General features: G+C 38.6%; 1 protein-coding gene across 1 annotated transcript in view; it reads left to right on the top strand.

Moving 5' to 3' along the window:
- Nucleotides 1-18,139, top strand: part of aff2 (AF4/FMR2 family, member 2) — a 168,436-nt gene that overhangs the window by 127,929 nt on the left and 22,368 nt on the right. The window contains exons 12-16 of the mRNA XM_073487330.1: nt 13,751-13,868; nt 15,278-15,383; nt 15,495-15,642; nt 15,810-16,025; nt 17,843-18,050. Of these exons, the coding sequence (XP_073343431.1) occupies nt 13,751-13,868; nt 15,278-15,383; nt 15,495-15,642; nt 15,810-16,025; nt 17,843-18,050 (796 nt within the window). The remainder of the gene's footprint in view (nt 1-13,750; nt 13,869-15,277; nt 15,384-15,494; nt 15,643-15,809; nt 16,026-17,842; nt 18,051-18,139) is intronic.

Here is an 18,139-nt window from a genome sequence, read left to right on the forward strand (position 1 = left end):
ACTTCAGTTTGTTAAAAAATAACATAACACACCTTAACCCCTGGTCTCTTCAAGCCTGGTGATATTGTGTCAGTTTACTGTAGCTAACTGCTAACAAGTCAGTCAGAAACATTCGAGCACTAGCCTGTCACAACAACTCTCCAAGCTAACTGTCCTGTCAACTCTCAGTTAACTAACGGGCATTTAGCATAATAGCTAGCTTGGTTGCTAACAGGACAGTTCACATAATGTATTTAATTGACTTATTTTTACCATTGACTCTGTCGTAACTGCAGACTATTCCTTTTTTTTAAGCATCAGTTTAGACTCCAACAGCGACGGCTAAATAGATTGTAATTGTGCAACGCAGATGCTAAGCTATGATAGCTTCCTCTGTTTAAAAAGATGAAACATAAAATGTATCTTACTTTTTTCTGAAATGTGTCTGTTTAAAGCTGGTGTGACTCAACCTTTAAGGTTACGTTTACTGTCTCATTCTTCTTCTAACCAGGTGGTGTTGATAACTGTAAAACAGCAAGGACTCATGGGTAAAATGTTGACCAATTCAAGTCCACACTTCTTAGTATTTGAGCAGCACTTTCATATACCAGATATGATACCGGTGACAAATAGAAGTTTACTTTTTAATCAGTAATGTATACGTAGAATAAATTTAACTGCAGGAAAGAACAAGAAATATCATTGTACTTCTGCTGTAATGTAACTTTGTTCACAGTCATGATCAATAATAAATACCAACATGTTGCCGTGATAGACACACAGGCAGGTTAAGCCCTTGGATGCACCCTGCCAGTCAGGGGCATCAAGTGTGACACAAGTTCAAATGTGATGCACTTCTTCAAACACCGTCACTCCTGCTGCTGCCAAGGAGCATTACACTACATATGTAGCAATGGAAACCTATTATAGCCTTCCCCACAGTACTGCCCCAGGCAAACACACACGTACACACACAGAATCACACACACAACCACAAATACACTCGTGCAGACGTCGCAGATGCTGAAAAACCATCCGCAACTGTTCTTTTGAAAATGTGCAAAAGTTTTATTCATAATTCTAAATTCATAATTTATGACACACAAGTTACCATCTATAATACATGCACTGTATGAGTTTGTCTGATGTTAGGGTACAATCTTGTTATTGTATGTTCAACTTGACTAATTACACAATAATCCCCAATGCAGTGTGCAAGACGATTGATTTCCGGGGTGAGATGACTGAAACACATGCACACACACCTTACACAGATAAACAATGCATTCATATAGTGAGTCTATTTCTGCCTCGAGTTGTACAGTACGGAATAATAACCACACTTCCCATGACTGTCTTTCAGTATTTTATTGCAAGGCACCAGAAATTACATCAGCATGACTTCCCTGCAATTGAAAACAATTTATTCACAGGGTCTTTCTATTATAAATGCCCTGTGCAATACCAAGAAGGGAGTCACAAAATGCTCCCCAAAGGTGGGTGCAGGTACACACCAGCCGTGCAACGCAGATTTCTCAAAATGTCAAAATGTAAAATTAGAAATATGTTCACCTAGTAACACATATATGTGCATATAAGTGCAACACATATAAGTCATATTATGAAACGGTTGCTATTTCAAAGTACATGAAAGACCGATATCCCATTATAATATAGTCGGAAAACTTTGGAAATCATCAACATAACACTTGTTATGTTAAACTGTATTTCTGCTTCACAAAGACTCGCAACACTGTAGAATGGCCCTTTAAAAACGACATTAAAGAATTATATTTTAACCCGATTTACACCTAGTATTAAAAAGAGATCTCCATCTGGATACATTATCAAGATAAAACACGATCAGATCTTGTCTTTGTGTTTACCCCTGGTATGTTTAAGACATTACTTTATCCTTAATCAGATGGGATCTCTGTCCTCAGTGAGGATTTTGAGGTGGCTGCAAGTCAGCCCCAGACTCCCTTTACAAAACATGAAGTTTTGTGGGTTGTTGAGTTAGGGGAAACTTTATATACTTGTGAAACTATGGCTGCAACATATTCATAATTATTTGTCTTCTCTTGTAAATTCGGCATATGTAATACATTAAGTTATTCCTTTTTTCATATAAAAATATTGAGTCAGATTGTCCAAGTGTGTCGCAGTATGTTTGTGTAGGCTACTCTGTGACTAGATAAAATACATACTTTGTTTACAGCAGGTCAGCTGCACAGATGAGTCACACACAATTTCTTACTGTATGTCATTTACTTTCCACCCACATCACTTTAATTTTTAAAAAGCAACTTTTGTCACTTTCGTGGCACATAATAGATGTTTTATCCATAACTAGAGCCATGTTTCTTTCAGCTTCCTGGCTTGCTCACTCTCTAAATGTGAACACCCACCTATATTTTACTTAGCAAAAAACAAATATCTGTATCAATGTCATGATGATCCAATCACATTCTGTTCACGACGCATTCAAAGCTTGCATTATCATGCATTTTCCTTATCAGGATAACGTGATATAGATCGCATTTAATTAGGTGTAAATGGTGTGTTTGAGTCCAAATTGTCTCTTCATGACATGCAGAGATGTCAAAATGACTCCGGTGTGTGTCATTGAATAATTAGTCTCAGTCTCTTCCATGGGTGTTAAACTGCGCCCTTCAAAATAAGAGTTTTTGCTAAACCTACCTACCTAAATCTTTGAGAGATTTTGAATAATTAGCGCAATAACATACACACTATGTACATATAACACACATGCATACGTTGGAATATAATCATGGATGTGATAATGATTGATGTGTGAATGGTATTCCTCCACCTCTCTCACAATTACGCACCAGCGTCTTGTTAATGGGTCAGATAGCTTTATATATTTGGCACACTGCGATGGGGTAACATGATAAATCTTCTCAAAATGCTCCACATATCACAGGTTTACACGCAGCCCGGAGTCGGATAAAACAAGCACACACGCGAGTATGCATGCAAACACATGCACACACACGCTGGAGTGTTCACACACATGAGAGTGTGAGTGATTGAGAGAGAGACAGAGAGAGATTGTAAAGCCAGCTGTGCAGCGGGAAGCCCTGCCAAGTGGAGGGCAGAACCAGCGAGCTGAAGGCAGATGATAAGATGACAGATGAACTGAGCCCAGATGGCCTCCACATCTTCACTTCACATTCCTGTAATACCCTTGTGATTCTACATATTCTCACTCAGTTCTTCAGTCATCTTAAGAACCCATATTTACCTGTTTTTGGGCCCGATCCTCCTGCTTCAGCTGCTTCACACTCTGTTACACTGTTACATCTTGTCTCTTCTGGCTGCAGTTTATCTGAGTCACGGCCTCTCTGGCTCCGAGCCACCCGCTCCATTGTTTTTAGAGGCTGATCAATTCAGTTTTCCAGCAGCAGCGATTGAGAGGAGGGACAGAAACTGTAACTGTCTATTGTCTGTTGATTGTCCTCCTTATGTTCAATTTCTGCTGGTTAATTAATGGTGACACAGCCCAAACTGAGACATACAGTGTTACACAGATGGACCCTGGAGGGTTTAAAAGAGCACACGAGGAAAACATAACGATTAAAGGATGCTAATATCGGCTTCTTTTATGAAACCATGTATGAAAAATGGGGCAGTACAGTATGAATGAATATATTTTACACATCCATCAATATATTTTCACACTTTAACCAGGGATCATAGCAAACAACCTCACTGAGAGTGTAATTAAACATTCATATATGCAGGGCTGCAGCCAAGATTTTAGATAAAGCAAGGTCACGAATTCCCCCCTAGCACAACCCCACCCACCTCATTCATTTTTAACTTGACTCATTCATTCTTGACCACACTCTTTAAAATTTTACAAAAATCAAAAAATGATGGACTATATTAACGTTGTATGTAATTCTGGAAGACAATACTAAAGAATGTTATGTCTTTACCTGTTTCTGTTTGGTTGGTCGGATGATTTATTGGTTAGTTGGTTGATCGGTTTGTTGATTGGCTGGTTGGTTGGTCAGTTGGTTGGACCATTTGTAAGAAACCTGAAACCTAAAATATTACAGAGGACATGAACTTAGCAACAATTGTAGCTACAGCTTCGTATGTATGTTATAATAAAGCTACTCAAAACAAACTGAAGCAGAAAAAGTTTCCTTTTCTGTAATCCTAGTTCAAGTGTCCCTGTTGGGTTATGTTACTGTTATATTTTTGGCTAAAGGTAGCTTAATATATAATCAAATCCTGCCATGCGTAGGAGCACAGGTTTTCACCATCTTGTTAATGTATTTTTAAAGAATTTAAAATCAGACCCATCTTGATCTTCAAGAGATATTTTCTTAAGAAAACCTGCACCATCCCTGGTGCAGGTTGAGGAGTTCACCAGTGAGGCAAGAGCCTTCAGGACACAATCAATAAATACAGGTGGTAGATGAGAAATGTGCTCATGTCAAGGCTGAACATGCAAAGCATCAGACTAAAGAGGGAAAATGGTCCTGACATCCTGTCTCCGGTGACCAAACAGTCCGCTAAAGTCTGAGGAGAGGAGCAAAGTGGAGGGCAAAATCTGCCACGACCTGCTACCACATCCTGTGAGATGAAGATTGAGTCAGTGTCGTGACGAGCTAGCAGCAGCTCTCACTTCATGTTTGTTGCAAAAGAAGAAGAGGAGTTATAACAGTGACAGTCTGATGTTTGGCCGTTCAGTCCTCTTTTCAGAAAATGATATTAAGGTATTTTTCTTTTTCATGGTCAAAAGGTAAGAGTGAAATTTACTGTTCACTTGAAAATAGAAATGAAAAAAGGCCTGTTTCATATTCTGAGACCGAATGTGATCATTTACAATTACAAGCCAAGAACTTCATATCTAGGATTGCACATGTGGCAGACAGTGTTGATTTAGCCCAGGCTTAAATGTCCTTGGAACCTGAATCTTATATGATTTTAGAAATGGCTAAACAAAGAAAGTTTGACTCAAATTACAGTATACCATTCATAATTTCCTCAAGACTGAGTTTTCTTTTCTTCAGGACGACCACGACTACAACCATGTGAAATTGGTTTATAGCCAACAGTTTTAAATCAGTCAGTCTAAAATCATATAAGAGTAGGATTCCAAAGACATTTTAGCCTGGACTAAACAACACTGTCTGGCACAGGATTCCTCCATCTGGTGCTCTTGTCTTGTAAATTACCACATTTGGCCCCAGAATATGAAAAAACAGGCCTTTTTTTCATTTCTGTTTTGTAGTGTTTTTTTGTTTTTGTTGAACAAAATGGGAAATGAAAATGATTTATTTTTTTAAAGATTTAGCTCATACCTTTTGACCATGAAAAAGAAAAAAACCTTGTATTACAATTTAAATTTCTGTATTTTAAAACCTTTTTTGTCTTCTTTTTTTTTTTTAACCTTAAAACAGCTTCAAAACCATTCTGATGGTACGGTGTCTTGTTACAGGGTGAATGGTGTCTCTATCACTTGTTTCTGCTCTGTGTAACCTCAGTGAGAGGGTTTTCAACACATAACATTTTTATGACGTAATGAGTTTTATTTGTAGTTAGCACCTACATTACATCTGACAAACTGTTACAGACCTGGGATTTGTATATACCACAGTGGTGTTGCACTCAGAAACTGTGGGGGGGGCGCCAAATCACACAAAATGCCAATTTCTACATAATGTTGCTTTAATACCCACTCAATTTTTCAAGTTTCTGAAAAGAAAAAAGGAATGTTTCATCCAGTGTATCATACCATTGTTTATTTTTTTCTTCATTATTTAGTCAAAAACTTGAATTAAATAAGATTAGCCTATAATATATTTGTCTGAAAATGCAGACTGGACCTTTAACTCCTTATAGTAATGAACAGTTTTCTATGTAGGTGTACTTAAACAGTGACAAGAAAGTTGAATTCACTTCATTTCAATGTAATCTCCTTAAGTTCAGTCCAATTCAAGTAGACCATAATGAGGACTGATGAGATAGGGCAGAATGGAAGGAGCAGGAAATGTAGCTGAACGCTGACTTGGTTCAAATTTGTGCTGACTCGTAATCTTATTTAATTATTAATCTCAGTTGCTTTGTTAAATTGCTACTTGCTAGTTTGCAGAGTTATAGAACCACATATCAATCAGTCTTTTGAAGCTCATAATGTTATTACCAGGCATTCAGACTGAAAGCGGATGAATGAAATATGATCCGGGAAGTCCAGCCTGAGTGATAGATTACTGCACAGTGGTTTATAATGCTTTGAGATAGGTAGTTATAGCAGAGACAATCATTGAATCCTCTGTTTTGATGATTATGAGGTGAACAGTAGAAATTTGATTGGCCAATGAAGGTGATGTTTTATTTCCTTGGCACTCCTGCTGCATCATACCAGTTGCCTCATTGAAATGAATGACAGGAGTGACTTTACTTTCAGGTCATTATCCCCTTTAACTGATAACACAAGTGAACTGACCTGCATTCAGACAGCAGTAACTCTCTCAGGTGTGCTGTAAAAAGTGACTCGACCTTGTCAACGGTACCAACCATGAATACCAACAGATTTAAAAAGTCACCGTGTACCCCGAGTGTTGATGCTAGCTCAGTTGCAGTCCGTAAGTATGTGGGTGTCGTGTGGATCTTGTGAGGCCCACTGGACGTATCAAGCCAACAGATCACTTTGTTAGGGCTGTAAGGCTTTCATTTCCCCTGTTGTGCTTGTGATTTTATCACACAAATAAACAGACAGACACCAAAGCCTCCACCGGAGCCTGAAGATCTGACAAAGGCTATTTTGTAAGTCTTATCTGTGTTACTTATGCAACATTGACACAGGCGTACACACAGAAAATAGAGAGTGAAGGCTGTGCGTCCCAAATAAGCAAAAGACCTGCATTGATGTGTAAGATGTAGACAAGACAGGAAGGCAGCTGTATGAAACAGTGAAGAGGAAATTGTTTTTGATATATTGTTTATATAATGTTTGTGTTATGTGTTTTCCTTTGTTTTTTATGTTTTTACTTGCAGATAAACAGAAATTTTGAATGCTTGAATGAGGAAACAAAGCATGTCAACAATATGTGGCTGATAAGGAAATGAGAGCTAGATGAAAGATCCAAAAATACCTTTTAACGAATGTGCTAAACTTTGCTTTGTGGACAAAGAACTACAGTATAATAGCCCAATAACTGATTACAAGGACAATATATTTTATATAGTAAATAGGCTCACTCCTGGATGAAGTTTATATGTCTTAACTTCAACCAAACTTCACAGAAATGCATCTAAAATGTCCAGTAAAGAGCCAGTCTGTCAGTCTGCACCAGCTGGCGCTGCATTTTAATTTGGCACCGACTCCGGCATTAAATTATTTTCGACGGCTGATGGCTGATTCCTGAGAAGAGGAAAAAAAGGAGGAAAGCGAGCCAGATGTAATGCTTTCACTCACACACTCATCTCCTTTCATCTTGTTCCTCCAGCACATACTGTTTATGTTGCCAGAATAAAATAGGCTAGAGAGCACTCAACTGAAAATCCCATTGAGAGGAAAAGACACTCACGCTTTCGTTTAACTTCACACAGCGCTATTTAAACAAAAACATATCAGTGTGGGAAATACGGGTTCTTTTCACGCTTCCAGTCAATTTTTATTTTTTGGCAAATGAAAGGATGATATGAAATGGCATAAAAAGAGAACCATCAAATGTATTAAATGTGCCTTGCCTGATTCTGTCTAGCATGTACAGCACATTGGAGAGTTCCGCTCATCGAGTTAAAGAGGCATCTAATGTTGTAAACATCCAATAATAAGACGGCGAATACACCAAGACCAGACTTATATCACTCATTCTACTAACTGCTCCAGGCTCACAGGCTCATACAGGACAAAGCTCAGCAATCAGAGAAATCCTTTCTTATCCAGCTTTTGCAGCTCTAATGACAAGTGAGAGCAGCTCACTTCTACAGAGCAGACACCTTGATTTCTTGCCAAATGTCTGATCGACAAAATGGGCTAGCCCACCAGGGGAAGTGATTTGTTTCCCAGAGTTAAAATGCAGGCACTCATCAAACAATAAGGTGCTTTGGATGAAAAGTATCCACCAAATGGTGTTATTTTGTGTAGCAGTTGGACTGTATCTGTGAATCATCGACTGGCTGCACGTCCTCTCCCAATTAATGTGGATTCAGTTGAGGAGAATTTCAGATCATTTTTATTCTCCAGTAATAAATAATATGAAAACACTCGGATGTTGATGTACCGAGCTGTAGCTACCGCTTAAGACACCGAGGTCATGTCTCCTGTATTATTGCTATTTTTTTAAACTCTCGGGGTTTAAGGAACCCTGAGGGGGGCGAAGGAATACCATATCATCTCAAAGGCCACTACTCCTAATGCAAAACCTGCGCTTCTTCTCCAATGCTGATGAATGTATTTCTGTCATAGGCAATACGTGTTGCAGCAATAAAGCAGAAAAAATAACAGTTAAAAACATAATTATATAGTGAAATTAGAAGGAGCTACCATCTGTTGCATCTGCATGTGCTGCCGTTGCCATAGTGCTAATTTGAAATGCATGTAAAAACAGATGGATAGAAACGCTCTGACTGCTGCTGTTCTCAACAGCAACACAAACCTGATAAGCATTTTGGCTCCAACTGTTTGTCCAAAAAGCTCAGTCAATTTAAGAGATGAATAAAAATGTTGCATACTTTAGTTGTGCCACAGTCTGGTCAGTACATTCTCTTGGATTTGAATCACGAACAGTAACAAGTCTCTGCTACAACAGGGAGCTGCTGACTCACAGGGCTCTTGGTTCTCTTTAGTTATACATCAAAAGCCTCTTTAAAGGCACTGAGGGACATGAACAACCTACAGGGACATAAGTCCAGGAAATGTCTCTTATGGCCATCTGTCTGGCATCTCTACCTCAGTCTTTCTGCAATCCAACAGACTGTTCACCATAAAAACCGAAACAATGTTTGACAATCCTCGTATCTCAGGGATTTTAACATAAAATGAGTCCAGTAGAAAAGATATTATACTTTTATAACAGCCCCATCACCAGAGACAAGAACATTAATGGGGAGTTTTGGTATTTGCAAGTATTGTAATAACTTACGCACTGGCAGCACTTTCAAGGCTTTAAAAGCGTTAGCTAAGTGGACTGAGCAATAATAACAGAGTTAGTAGTATTCACTCTGTAAGTTGCCAACATAGATCTTCATGGATGAATCATATGCCATAGCAATCACTCTAAGAAAGAGAATTAGCATCCTGTTACAATGGAAAATACAAGTTGTTGTGAAAGGAGAATTCCTGTATTTTTAAACTCGGGCTCTATATTTGCATGTTTTGGTGTGTAAAGGATTCATACTTACCAAACATTTTGGAATTGGTCCAGTAGATCACCTCTGCAATGGCTGCAATGTAATCCTTTGGGGCAACTCCAACCTACAAAGTTATGTCCACTAAAAGTGCTTGTTTTTGCCACTGACAGGCTGAGGTACTGGTCTGCTTTAAAACTACATTTATTTAAAGCAATATTTCTCACACTTAATTGGATATACGATCAGTGCTTAAAGTGCTAGATTCTTCTCTTAAGGCCAACTTCTGTTATATTTCCTTGCCCTGCCTGTAGTGATATTCTGCAATTTTTTGTCTTCATGTGCTTGGCCTTGTCAATAATTTCCCCGGGATATTTAGAAATATTGTGGATGAAAGATTTTAAAATTCTGCTGCTCAGAGAGAGAGCTGAATGTAATGAGCAATAACTTACTGAATGTGAATCGCATCTCTGATTATATTACTTGTTTGATTGTGATGCTGATTTACCAGCCTGCACTAGCAATGAACACTGAAATGAAAACTCAGACAGACAAGATGTTCCTATCCTCTGTGGCTACTTGCATTGTTGAGGAAAATCTGAATCTAACTGGCTTTCTGATATTGTTCAGAACAGTTTCTGAAGCTGCTATAATATGTTTTCCAAACACATGGCTGTGTGGAGGAGGGTCTGCAAAGGGAAGACTAAAATACACATATAAACATACACACACACACTCACACACAAACATGTATACAAGGAGTTTAACGCGATGCTTTGCCAATATTGTTTCAACTGCGATGCTAATAGAGCAAACTGAGGTGAAAATTCAATTGAAATTGAAAGAGAGAGGGAGGGAGAGACAAAGAGAAGAGATGAGTAATGATAGAAAAAGAAAAACAGGGCAGAGACTGCGTTATACAGTATCTGTCACTGTGTGTGTGTGTGTGTGTGTGTTTGTGTGTGTGTGTGTGTGTGCTGCCTGCGGAACAGTTGATGGATTTGCTGCTTGACTGCTCACACAGATTGGTGCCTGCTGTGATGGCAGCCTTGAACTGAAATTACGTGTACACTCACACACACACACAGACACACACACACACACACAAAAGGAGGACTACACATAATTGCAATTTCTGTGTGTGCGAGTGCATTTGTGTGTATTCTTAAGTTGGGACGAGCGGGTGTGTTGCCTCCAGGAGGCCATTTCAAAGCTCTGTGGAGGGATGGATGAACACAAGGCCATCGAAGGCACCAGAGAGGATGAGACAATTGAACAGGTTCAAAACGCTGTGTTTATGCGTTTATTAGCAGCTTTATTATACTGAGTTGGTAGACTCATTTTTATTGAATCAGTAAAAGGGTGGCTGACTTCCCCAATTATTATCCTTTTTTAAAATTGGTGAAATGAGACAAAAACACAACAGAGCAGATAAACAGAGATTAATTCACACAGCTTAGAGAGAGATTTTTACTTAACAATCTGATGTTATGTTCTGCTATTTGAGCCAGATGGAGTCGATAATGAAATATCTTGATCTTGTCTTTGATAACAGTGTACATCATTTATCCATAGATGAGGTTATTGGTTTGTCTTAAAATATGTAAAGATGTGTGTTTTGTTCCAATGGGCCGCAGTAAAAGTCCTCGCCACTTGGCAGCCATCTCAGGAAAGCCCGCAACCAGTTATTTTCAGGCTAACAAGACCAGGCCCTAATCTAAATAAATGGGGAGAGAGCCTTACATTCACTTTCACGTACTTTCAGACCTGCATGTACAGAATGACCAGTCAAATCTGATTTTAAAAAATGCTTAAAAAATGTGATGACTTTGTCCCCAAATAAGGTTTAAAAACACTTTCCTCACAGGTTATACACATATGCACAGTTGCACAACACCAACTTATTTGATGGCTCAATCCAGAGTACCATGACACCATCAGCTCATTCAGCACTTGAACAAATGCAAGTTTAACATGTAATGTTTGAATAATATCACCTTTCTTGGAAATCCTAGTACATTCGTGTGATATCCTCCTCTTCAATGTATAATCAAAGTCTGTCATCAGCCACATTGAATTGAATTAAACTATTGTGAGTCTCAACTGTGCACTTATGTCAGTGCAACAACACGATTGGCTGATATGTATCCTGGTACAGCTGTGATACATATCAGCCAATTGGCTGCATATTGGCTAAGGCAAAGGGACGGGATATGTGTCATACAATCACCCTCTGTAGTGTTGCAGACTTTTTTATTCAAACTGATTGGTGGTGGTTTGTCTCCTCTCTTTTACTCTCATTTATGTGGCAGTGTAGAGGAGATTTTCTTAGCAGCAAGGTCAATTGTGTCAACTAGGGGTGTGTGTACAGATGAGGATGAAACTTCACCACAGGAAATAACATTAGATAAGACTGAAGATACCGTTGTAAGTCTTATGAACTGGCTAGAGACGGAAATGCAGGCACTCAACGATAAACAATTTGATTGAAAAATGAGAATAAATAGAAAGAACAATATACATCTGTAGTAACGGGAATCAACAGATTCATTGAAAGATTTCATAAAGTATTCTTTTTAAGGTATATCCACAATATACAGAGAAATGACATTACCCAGGATCTCTAGCATCCCCAAAATACCAGAACTTTGGAGAACAACCTCATGCTACACCACATATAGCAAAATATATTGTTGTAAAATATACACCAGAAAAACAGCAGTTGTACTGAGACAGACTGTGCTGTATTGCCACACATTCAATATAAACAAATCAATAACACATGTCCAGTACCTTATTTACCACTTACCAATGGCAAACATTTCAGTTCATTCACAACCAGCTCACTCACAAGTCAACTCATTCTAACTAGACTGGTAGGGAAGCTGCAATCAACAAAGAAGGGGCACAAGAGAAATCCATGTCCCAGCAGGTGCCTCAAATTACCCTGACAGTGATTGAAGGTAAGTGTCAGGATGAGTCAGTAAGGATGACAGAGCTTCATTTTATAGCAATGAAGGAAACGTGCTCCCTAACACGTGCAAGTTTTAATCTATCAGCTGTTTGTTTCCAGTACTATCCATCAGGGTGTCCAGGAAAGTCCAGGAAATTAGAATGGTCTTGAAACAATTGTAATATTTCATATTTGTACCTATAAATCTTGTAATTGCAATATTTTGGTGGGGAAAAAAATATACACAAATAGACAGTGTAAAAAAAGTTAAAAAATGACAATTAAAAATATGACATGATGTTCTAAAGATACACATACATACCAAATACTACAAACACTAAAAAAAATTAAACGTTTTCATTTTGTAACATAAAACAGCAAACATGAAAAACATGGTCAGAACAATACATGATTGGAAAAGTGAGCTGTCTTTGACTCCAATACTCTCAGCACTGTCTTATGCATCACAGCCAAATGGTGTCTTCACAGAAAAGTTGCTAGTTGTGCAATACATAAAAACACATTAAGTTTTTGTTGTGATATCTGTATTGTATCTGTCAATTAACAAATAGTTGTATGTAACTACACAATAGTTGTAAATGTAACTACAGAATCATAACTTGTTCTGTTAATGGTCAAAACTTTGTATCTAATTTAATACATGTAATTATAGTATTAAACGTCAATGTAACATTAACAAGTTTTTAAAAAATTGAAATTTAATGGTTATTCACACTTACAGATTGTTCATGTTATTTTACAATACACATGTACATTCACAGTATATTTTTGTAATTTTCTGGATCATTTCCTGTCTTTCAAAATACTGTGAAAATCAGTAAAATCAACAAGAAAAATTCTGATCACATATTTTACAGTGTAGTGAAGAAAATAAAGGTGTAGAGTGGACAGACAGATTAACTAGTTTTCCATTACAAAGTTGAAATAATCAAATTAAGTTAATTTGGTTATACTATTTTTGGAACCTATGTAAAGAGGTTAAGAGTTCAGGAACATTTTTCATTCTAGCACTACAATGTGACTGAGATACAACTCAGCATTGACCTTGGGTTTTCAAGCATAAGTAGTATGCAAATTTAGACCTGTTGATGATGTATTTAGAGAGTGAATGATGCTGATTGCCTCCTGAAGTGAATCTTGAAGATTAAGTGAAACATCATCTGCATAAAGTTGAATCTTGTGCTCTGAATTTGCAGACAGAATTCCTTTTTCTTTTCAGTTCTAACAGATAGAGCTAGCAGGTGGTCATTTAAAATAATAGTAAGGGAGAGAGTGGGCATCTGTGTGAGGACCCCCTGCTGAGTGTGAAACTGTGATTTAACCCTGTTAGTAGTGACAGTGGCCATGGATGTGTTTTCTCACCGAAACTATAACTCTTTGTTTTGTGATATGTCTTTTCATCCTTTCTTTCTTTCTTTCTTTCTTTCTGTCTTTCTTTCTTTCATTCTTTCTTTTCGTTAGCGGAGCATCAGGGAGCAGCAGTGAATCAGAGAGCAGCTCAGAGTCGGACACAGATGAATCAGAGAGCAGCTCCAGTGACAGCGAGTATAATCAGGCCTCCCGCACACACACACCAGAGGTAGGATGACAAGTGTGTCTCTACATGTGAATGTGTGTGTGTGTGTGTGTGTGTGTGTGTGTGTGTGTGTGTGTGTGTGTGTGTGTGTGTGTGTGTGTGTGTGTGTGTAACTGTACACATGAGTTTATGGATGTGAAGCTACAAAAAAAAAGTTTTGTGGAAGAAATTTCATTGGATTCATGGATTATTCCCATTGTTCAATAAACAGCCTGTACAGTTGCCATATGCATGTTTTTAACCCCCGCTTGGAGACATCTGATCATTACTGGAGTTATGCAAGGTTTTGTTTATGCCAGCCATCAAAATCTAATTTTGCTGGTTCCCTTTTTATGTGAAAGGCAGAGGTAACATTAGCTGTTGTCATTAAGCAATCATTGAACAACTGGCAGTGAAAAATACTGATGTCTCCATCTCTGACAAATGTCTCCAATTTTGTTTACATTTCATAAAGAGACAGATGCACTTTCATTGCCTTTTTTATTCCCCCTGATTCCTCACTGTTCACTTCACAGTGTGTCTGACTGCCTGTACATTAAATGGTCTCTTCCCACGGTCTCTGGGTGGTGCTCTCAAAGTCATAAAACTCCAACTGCAGAGAGCTGAATTATAACATTATTTATCACATTATTTTAATGGCTCAACGCTGCCTGGTTTCATAGGCTTATGCCGTCCTACCCACTGAGAGAAAGAGAGAGACATGCAGGGAAAGAGAAAGGAAATTGTTGAGCAGCATGCAGCACATACGTAGGCAGCTTTATGTGAAAACAATCCACAACACAGGAATAAATAGAGCTACTCTCAGATCAAACCAAACAAAGTTCTTCAATGAGTTATGATTTTAAGACAAAATACCTTTAAAAGGTCCCATATTGTAGTGAGATTGTCTCTCATTTTTGATTATAAAGCAGGTGTGGGTGCTTTATAAACACTCTGAATGTATGAAAATGGTCAATTCACGGTAAAATCAGCACAGCCCGTATTCAGAAACTCTGCCTTTAAACAAGCCTCTAGTACTTGTTCTGATGTCACAACTATGCCATAATCGACCTCAGCCCTGCAGGGCTAAAGCAGAAACACAGTGGGTGGTGCCTGCTCAGGCCTGTGAGAGCTGACCAATCAGAACAGACTGGGCTATTTCAGGGGGGAATCCCTAAAGAGACAGGTGCTTAAACTGAGCGAGCATTCAGATATGGATGAAGGATGAATGGAGGTGCTGCAGCATTGGACAGTATGAGAAAAGTGTTTTTCGAACATTAAAATATGTAAACATTACCTGGTAGACATCCTTTGAGTTTTTCAGACCAAACACTAGACAGACACCATGGATACAACCATCCTAATAAAAAGTGTTGCAGAGTGTATTTACTTCTGAAATATATATTAATCTTTAAGTTGTTTTCACCCTATAGCCTGAGCCTCCCTCCACCAACAAGTGGCAGCTTGACAGCTGGTTGAATAAGGTCCAAGCTCAAACCAAACCCCTGGTTCCCCTACAGCAAGAGCATCATGGCACAGGTTAGTATGGACAGTTATATTTACTGTGTCAAACAGCAGCTGCATCTAAAATAAATTAAGCATCTGGTTTGTATTGGAATACTTATGCTGGGATAATGGTCCTCTGCCCAGGCTCCATCACACAGGGTCCAGAGACTTTCTCTCCAGGGAGTGAAGCACCAGGAGTGGGTACGGCCGCCAAGACCAAGCCCTGCGGATCCAACAGCACCCCTGTTCAAGCTGCAACAGTGGAACACAAGGACACAAGGGGAGCCTTATGGTAGGAGCTACAAGTGTATTTGTTTGGAAATTTGTAACCTCAAAAGTAATTTTTCAAATTCTATCTGTTCGACACTGACAGAAGGGTGAACAATTTGCAGGCAACAATGGATAAAAAATTTGTCTCTGACCATGAAAGAAAAAAAAATCAATTCTCACTCCTTGCAGCCCAGGCAGAGAGAAGGCCAAGGCCAAGCTCAGCCAGAAGGCGTCAGGGGAGGGCCAGAGGTCAAAGATGAGGCTATCGCCAGGCCTGTTGTCTGGACCAGAGGTCACGACCCCGAGGAGGAACACCACAGGGAAGAAACAGCCCAGACGGACAGACAGATCAAACAGTGTGGAAGATAATCAGAACCAGACATGGACCAGAGCAAACCAGCATAGGTAAGGATGGGACCTCATTAACATTTTGACTGAATTGTATTTGTTGAACATCTATTAGTGGCTACATCCCAAAAGTATACTTAACTATTATTTATTTAAAATGTAAAACTATGAGTGATTGTTTCCTTGTAGCAACAATTTGTTGCATTATTAAATATTGATCCACTGCTTACCATTTCACCTAAAAAGTGGTGATACTGTTCTTAGATTGATTAAAGTGGCCATAACAGACCATTGTACAACAACAAGACCATTGTATTGTGTTGATAAAATTATGACAACCTGAGTGAGTAGGAACTATATTCTAAGAATTATAAATTTCTTAGGGAGACATGTTTTAATTATTTTTGTATTCTTGGTATCATGAATATGTACCAGGTTCAGATTTATATTGGGAGGTAATTTGGATACAACCCAAGACAACTTTTTTGAGCAGTCTGAAGCTTTTTGGATGAGCCATGGAGAAAATGGCTTTGTGGTCAAAATTTGGCATTTAGCCAGTGGTCTTATGCTTTCCTGGTCAGCAATTTAGTGTTTTAGTGCTTTTGGTGCCATGGCATTTTCTAAGAGCTAATTATCTTAAATCAAACTAAATATTCTGAATGTTTTCTCAGTTTGATTTACATGTGAGGGTTTTTTTTTTTATCAGAGAGCCAAATTTCAATATATTCTTTACTTAATTCTTATCTTTATTGAACATTAATAAAGATTTTAAAAAATAACTTGTAATACAGTATATCATAAAAAGAATAAGGGCCCCAGGACTCTTCCCTGGGGGACACCGCAAGTTAAGAGTTTAGATCCTATTCAGCTTTTTTTGTGTATTGCTTATTGATCGCTGCTTTACTGAAAGCAATAAAATATCATGATCACAAATAATGTAATGTTGACGTATAGCCTTGTAAGAAGTTATTATGGTAACACTTTATTATACAAGTTCAAAGATTTCATGGTAAACAGGTTATAATTACAAGCAACATATTTGAAATTACCCTTAAATTACCATAATAATTACCTCAAATGTTTTTGAAAATTACCCCAACATGATTTAATAATAATATTTAATAATAATATTTGCTGCTATTTTCCAACAAGCAGTTAATAGATAGCTGTAAGTGACCAGCTTTTTAGTAACAGCCTATTGGAGCAGTATTACTATGAAATAGTATTGGGGTGACTTTCAATAAATTATGAGCTAATTATTGTGGTAATTGGGGGGGGGGGGGGGGGGGTAATTTATTTATTTATTTAATTTATTACAAAATAAATGTGTTACCCTTTCAATAACTATACAAGTTACATGTCACATGTTATTGGTATAAGTACTACAGTTACTGTTAAGACTACATGTCACTTGAGTGTTCACAGGCTCCACTGGAGCACTGAGCTTCTTGGCAGCTGGCCACTGAACACTGTCACTCCCACAGCTGTTGTGAAAAATGCTCAGACTGAGTGGAAGCCATCCCAAACTGGCTGCTCAGCGTGAATTTAGGCTAATTAGAAGAAAAAACACTGACTTCCTCTCTTCTTTTCTTGATTATTTTCTCCTACAATCCCTTCTTCCCTTCCCCTTTCCATTTTTAAGCTTTTCACATCCAAACAAGTTCAGCTGAATACATGCTGTTTTCAATTATTTCATGCTGTCTCCTATTTTTTTCCATTTTAACACACATCCACCCCCTGGAGCTGGCCACTGCAAACATTATCCTCTACTGCTTGTTGGTGTCAAACTGCACTACAGTCGCAGTGCCTTGCTCAAGGGTGAATCTAACTCGGATTGTGACGCTCCCTCTTATTCTGTTCATTCCGCACTGCAGCCCTGCAGCGAGGGAGAAGGACCTGTTGCCTCCCCCCTCCCTGGAGCACCAGAACCCCCCGAGGCCACGAAGCAAACCCCCCAGTGGGAAAACAGCCCCCAGGAAAGAACCTCGCAGTGCTACCAACTCAAACAACAACAACACAGTAACTCCACCAGCGGCGCTACAGCAGACACCTGTGCCAATACCTGCTGTCAGTGTAAACCAGGTTAGTTTGTGGGGGTGGAATTCATGTGTGTGTGTGTGTGTGTGTGTGTGTGTGTGTGTGTGTGTGTGTGTGTGTGTGTGTGTGTGTGT

The sequence above is a fragment of the Pagrus major genome, chromosome 18 (assembly GCF_040436345.1).
Source record: "Pagrus major chromosome 18, Pma_NU_1.0".
Lineage (NCBI taxonomy): Eukaryota > Metazoa > Chordata > Actinopteri > Spariformes > Sparidae > Pagrus > Pagrus major.